General features: G+C 34.5%; 1 protein-coding gene across 3 annotated transcripts in view; it reads left to right on the forward strand.

Annotated features, from left to right (window-relative positions):
• The window catches only part of stac (SH3 and cysteine rich domain), a 79,075-nt gene that overhangs the window by 66,861 nt on the left and 6,163 nt on the right, over positions 1-6,051 (forward strand). For 2 of the 3 annotated variants that reach the window (XM_015385166.1, XM_015385167.1), the window contains 2 exons: positions 1,823-1,874; positions 2,155-2,292. In XM_015385166.1, the coding sequence (XP_015240652.1) occupies positions 1,823-1,874; positions 2,155-2,292 (190 nt within the window). Of the gene's footprint in view, positions 1-1,822; positions 1,879-2,154; positions 2,293-6,051 lie in introns of all 3 variants that reach the window. The other variant, XR_001481525.1, reaches the window with a different exon arrangement.

Genomic DNA, 6,051 nt, shown 5'->3' on the forward strand with positions numbered 1-6,051 from the left:
ATAAGTAGTAAAGTAAAGTAAAAATATCAGAAAAATCTACTTGAGTACAGTAACGAAGTATTTGTACTTCGTTACTTCCCATCTCTGATTATTAGACATCTAAAGAACTTGGTGACTTGAGATATGTCAAACACTTTTGTGCATAAACATTGCAGGATCAGAGCTGGAGACCATGGCAAAAAAGCAGCAAACTCACCTGAACCAGGGAAAACACTGGAAAAACAATCTAGAAATAAGTAAAATTTTCTTAAATTAAGTGTGTTTACCCTTAATTTGAGTACTTAAATGAGACAATTTGCCAATGGAATGAGTATTTTTACTCTTAAAACAAGATTATTAGATAATATGCACTTGAAATAAGACAATGCAATTGTGTTTTCTTATTTTGTGTATTTGTTATTTCTTATAAAGTGTAAATTGTCTTGTTCCATTGGCAAAATGTCTATTTTACCTCCTCAATCCGAGAACAAATGCACTTATTTTAAGAAAAAATGACAGATTTAGATTTTTCCCAGTGAAATATTGCACTGCAAAAATAATCCAGAAATAAGTAAGAAATTCTTAAATTAAGTATATTTACCCTTAATTTGAGCGGGTAAATAAGATGATCTGCCAATGGAATGAGTATTTTTACTTTTAAAATAAGATAGTTAGATAATATGCACTTGAAATAAGACAATAACATTGTTTTTTCTTATTTTAAAAGGAAATCTTCTTGTTCCATTGGCAAAGTGTCTTACCTCCTCAATTCAAGGAAAAATGAACTTATTTTAAGAAAAAACTAACTTTTTGAGATTTCTATTTTTTGCAGAGTGGTGGTTTATGTACTTCATAAAGCCTGGAGGTCAATGTGGATTTAATACTTATAATCTCTTCTTTAAAATATAAAATAACCGATGCTTTACCTTTAAACAATGGGACACAGAAGAGATTTCTAATTCTCAGAGAATTATTTTTCCTTTTAAGTTAAATATTTACAGGTTAAATAGTGAAACTTGGTAAACTTATGAGGATTATTTGATTGTTTGTGTGACTTTCAGAGAAAGCTTGTAGAGGACATTGATGGATTACTTCTTGTTTTCCCAAGACTTCTTATAAGGTCTAAATGTTTTCCTCTGTCCAAGGCTTGGCTTGTTGGCTATGATCTACAGGATGCTTTAAAATAGGCTTTTGGGACGGATGAGTCCTTCAGCCTAACTATCAATTTGTTTCCGGTTCTCACAAAAATCTCCTGAGGAAACACGAAATAAGATGCACTTGTCCTTCTCTTGTCTTCCTAAAGGCAATCACAGTTTTTTTCTCTGTAGTCACATAAACTGAAAAAAAAAAGCTTTAAACAACAAACTTAATCCAAGACTAACTCTAAGATCAGAGAACATTTTAGGACATCCTCAGTTCTCATGAATCAAATGTCACTTCTTAGAAAAGCGATATCAGTTCTCAGAAATAAAATGATACTTGGTTTTATAAAGCAAAATCAATGAATATGGGACATTAAATAGGGGAATTATTTACAGGAAATGGGATTAAGATGTTTCTAATGTTAAAATTTTTAAGAGCAGCAGGAAAACTCGTCTTCAGGGAGTTACTGGACCAATAGATTTCAATTAATCATTTATTGTGTCATGCTGCCCTGGTTAATTGTCCTCTGACACAGTTTACAGTACATCAGGAAGATTTTTTTGCCTTAGGATCAAAACCATTACAGGGAACATTTATTACCATGGGGACAAGCGTCGCTCCAGGGCCCCCTAGTGGATCCATTTGCTCATGCGCATAAATATATTTTTTCTCATTATATATTGTTTGCTTTTCGTTACAGAGCCGGAGACAGAATATTGCTGGCAGATGATTCCAATGATGACTGGTGGAAGGTAGGTATGAAAAATAATTAAATTTTATACTTAATGATGGGAAACTGAGCAGTAAATCCCAGTAATAGCAGAGACAGCATGTTTCAGACTTTGCTGAAACTCATCATACCTTTTAACCTACTTTGCTGCATAAATATTAAGTGTTCTGTCTTACTGTAGACTTTAGACAGGAAAAACAGGTCAATAAGTATTGATATCTTTGAATTATAGCTTTCTGAAATCCCGTTCTGCAAACATATGTCGTATTTTGATGCATGAAAAATGTTTTGGTTGTTTTTAGGGGGTGATTGAGGACAGGATCGGCTACTTCCCAGCGGCCTTTGCTCATGAGCTGCAGGAGGGAGATCAGGTGTTCAGGTGCAACAGGACGTTTATCGGCTGCAAAGAACAAGGACAGCTCACTCTGAAGGAGGGGCAGGTACTAAAGCTGATTTACCCCCCCCCATCCACCAGTATGGTAGTAGGACTAACTGCTATAGTATTCGATCCGGTGTTTTGCTAAATATGAAATATTTGTTAGTTTGCTTTTTTACACTTTTGTTTTTAAAACATATCTGGAGTCAATATATTTGATGCAGTAAATCCACAACATCTGCAAATAACATTTTTTTCCTTTAACAATTAATTAGTCATTGTTATGAAAATCCCGTTACCTGTTTTGTATTATTTTTATAACTTACAGCCTGTTTGCAAATTATACGAAAGTATCCTAAGCCCTTTTTTAAACCTATTGTCTAAATAAAACCAACACTACTGGGATAGTACGTTATAGCCTTCACTACTTTATTTTTAAACAGAAGAAAAATAACCAACAATTTTCTGTTTCTTTACAAATCCACTGTCATATTTGTCATTTTGTTTACACAAGTGTAATACAAAAAGAAATTTCGTTTGAAAAAAAAGGCAGAGACTTGTAAGTCTATAACTTTAGACTTTATAACTAAAAAGTCTTTATAACTAAACTAAAAGACTTTATAACTAAAAGTCTAAAGTTATAAACTAAAGCATTAGGTTGATGTGTCTCTGCCTGCTTTGCACATCTGGATTCTGATTTCCATCAATGTTATTTGCATGGAGAGTCTCTCTCTGCATGAAAGAATGCCTTCACCATTATTCTGCGACTACAATGCTTTGCTGTTGCCATTGTGTGCTTTGATTTCCCCCACAAACATAACTGCATTTTTCAAGCTCAGATCAGCCTCTTCCACATTGTTTTGTAACAAATTACCACTAGGATTTTATTTTTCGGGGGGGATTTTGTCTGGAATGGCTTTGTTTTTGTGACTTTTCCATAAAATACAGATGTGTGCAGTGTATGGCTAATAGTTGTCCTGCCACAGGTTTCTCCCACCTGAGCTGTGGATCTCTACAGCTGCTCCAGAGTTATCGTGGGTCTATTTGCTACTTCTTTGACTAATGTTCTCCTTGCCTGATTTATCATTTTAGATTTAATGTCCAGATGCTGGATGGGACAGCACGCTGCACAGTGGTGCAGTTTACACATTTTCCTTCCAGAATAATGCTGTTAAATCTGAATCATAGCCAGACTGTTACGCACAGTCTGCTCTAGTTAGATCACTTCTACTACTGAAGTTGGGATGTTGGGCCTGGATTTTTATTTTAGAGCATAAGAGTTACGGCGAGGGGTCACACATGATCTTTAGTTTGTAGTTGCAATGTGACAAGATGTTAAAAGAATTAGACCTATGAATGCAGTTTCTTTTCCTTTACCTTTTTTTTTAATTTATTTTTTTTTTACAATCTTTAAAGCTTCAGTTTTTCATTTTCAGCAATGGTCAGACTAAAGTTCCTCCCTCTACGGAAGAGGATTAGGGCCACTGAAAAAAAAAAAAAAGTTAACTGATTTTTAAATTTTATTTCAGTTTAACATGGGAAAAAGTCAGAATTCTGACTTTAATCTCAGAATTCTGACTTTTTTCTCAGAGTTCTGACTTTTTTCTCAGAATTCTGACTTTTTTCTCAGAGTTCTGACTGAATTCTGACAATAAAAAAGTCAAAATTCTGAGAAAAAAAGTCAGAATTCTGAGATTAAAGTCAGATATTCTGACTTTTTTCCCATACTATACTGAAATAAAATTAAAAAAATCAGTTAACTTTTTTTTTTTTTTCAGTGGCCCTAATCCTCTTCCGTATCCCTCCGCTTCTCCCTCTCCAATAAAATGTTATTATAAATAGCAAATTCTACGCAAAGATAACAACTAAGGCTTTCAGTTCGTAGATGATAACAAATCACATACTTTTGTGTAAAATTTTACATTTCTGTCAGTTAATCCCTGTAATTTTTACACTCTACTTTTAAGTTAATGTTTGTACGATATTAAAAAACAGTGCATTCCTTCTGCTGTAGATCAGTTCGTGGAAAAACAAATTATAGCGCAGATGCTTGATAATTGCCGTCTACTCATGCAGCTGCAGAGCTGTGATGCCAGAACTCTCCCTGCCCATCAGAATTGCATCGTCTTTGCTTCAATTTACATTTGAAATCATCTTCATATTTTAAAAATAGATTGTTGTTCATGTCAAGATTGCAACATGGTCAGTTAAACACAATTATATACTTATTTAATGGAAGGAAGTCTCACTTAACGTTAATAAGTTGTGCCAAGGCTTAAAGGAGCAGAGAGCTTCAGATGAAGCTGCATACATTAAACGTTTCTAATGCAAAGTCACAGCTCATCTATTGAGAACCTCAGCCTCAAATGATTCAAAAGCTCTTTTGTTGAATTATTACCTTCCTCTTACTCCCTTGCATCCGCTTGTTTAGAGTAAAGTTCATCTGGAGTCGACAGACGATTCCTCTCAGGAGTTTTCATTGAATTAGCATTTTGGGTTCAAAGCAGATCTCAGACCAGCCCTTCTTTTCCCACAATGCCTCTCAGGGCATGTTGTGTCGATGACACTGAGGATGCCTAAAGTAAGCAGGCCCCAGTGGGGATGAAAACCAACTAAGCAAGATGGATCTGTGACCTGCTGACTCTCTTTTCCATTCATGCAGACCCGGGGGAAAATGAGCTCAGAGGAAACATGGAGATTCATAAGTTATGTTCCATTAAAGGGTCGATGCTTAAAATACAAAGGTTCAAAAAAGGTGAAAACTTGGAATCAGTCTTTTCTGATTTGAGGAACAGAAAGCATCGAGGAATAAAATGATTTCTGTTGGTTAATCTTTATATATGGTATTTCCCCCAGTTATAAATGATAACAACTGTAAATTTACTGATTATTCTGTCCACCTTTTTATTAAAAACATAAATGAAGATGCAGTAAGTAATAAAAGTAGGGAAAAAGTTAAATTTTTTTATGAGTTTGTGAGAAACAGCTAGCAGCAAAACTGATGACTTAAAAGTTGCACTGTACCAGTATGGCAATCAAAAATGTTGCTTATGAGCAATAATATATTAATGTATTCCCTATTCTATTTTTTACTTGTAAGCTCATTGCCTGGGACAATAGAGAATGAGGAAAAAATGACTGAATGTTTGAAAAACTGTAAATCATATCTCAGTCTTATGTTTACATTTGATCACCATGTTTACATTTTATCACTGCTGCACTTTAGGAAATAAAGGTGTCTTGATAGCTATACTGAATGAAATTTCGTTTTGTATACACCCTGTGTGTTAAATGACGATAAAGTTTGTCTAAATCTAAGACAACTAGATTTTTATGATCCCAGGTGAGTTTGATTCCCAACCTGGGATCTTTCAGTTTATATTTTCTCCCTTTGCATTTCTGGGCTCTCCCAGGAACTCTGGCTTCCCCCCTAAAGTCCAGAAACACAACATTTAGGTCACTTGGTTTCTATAAAATGCTATATGAGGAGTGTATGCATGCATGACTGTGAACAGAGCTTTCCTGGCAGTTTCAGCTCATTTTTTTTGTACAAACAAACAAAAAGAATTATCCAACCTTTTGTTTATTTTTATTTTCCTATCTAAAATGCTCCTATTTAAGTTCTCCCTTTATTCTATAGCACCACATGCAGAAAAACTGCCCCACCGTCATGTCGACAGCTCCAGACTGTAACGCTTATGGAGGTAAATCTGTGTCGCTGGGATTTGAATTAAAATTGCCACTGAAATTTAAATGTTGTATGTTTGTACTTACTGTTTCAGTGTTAAAATATATTCAGAACACATTTTTGACCTAAAAAAAA

Source organism: Cyprinodon variegatus, unplaced genomic scaffold (genome assembly GCF_000732505.1).
Source record: "Cyprinodon variegatus isolate N-32 unplaced genomic scaffold, C_variegatus-1.0 Scaffold332, whole genome shotgun sequence".
NCBI classification, from domain to species: domain Eukaryota; kingdom Metazoa; phylum Chordata; class Actinopteri; order Cyprinodontiformes; family Cyprinodontidae; genus Cyprinodon; species Cyprinodon variegatus.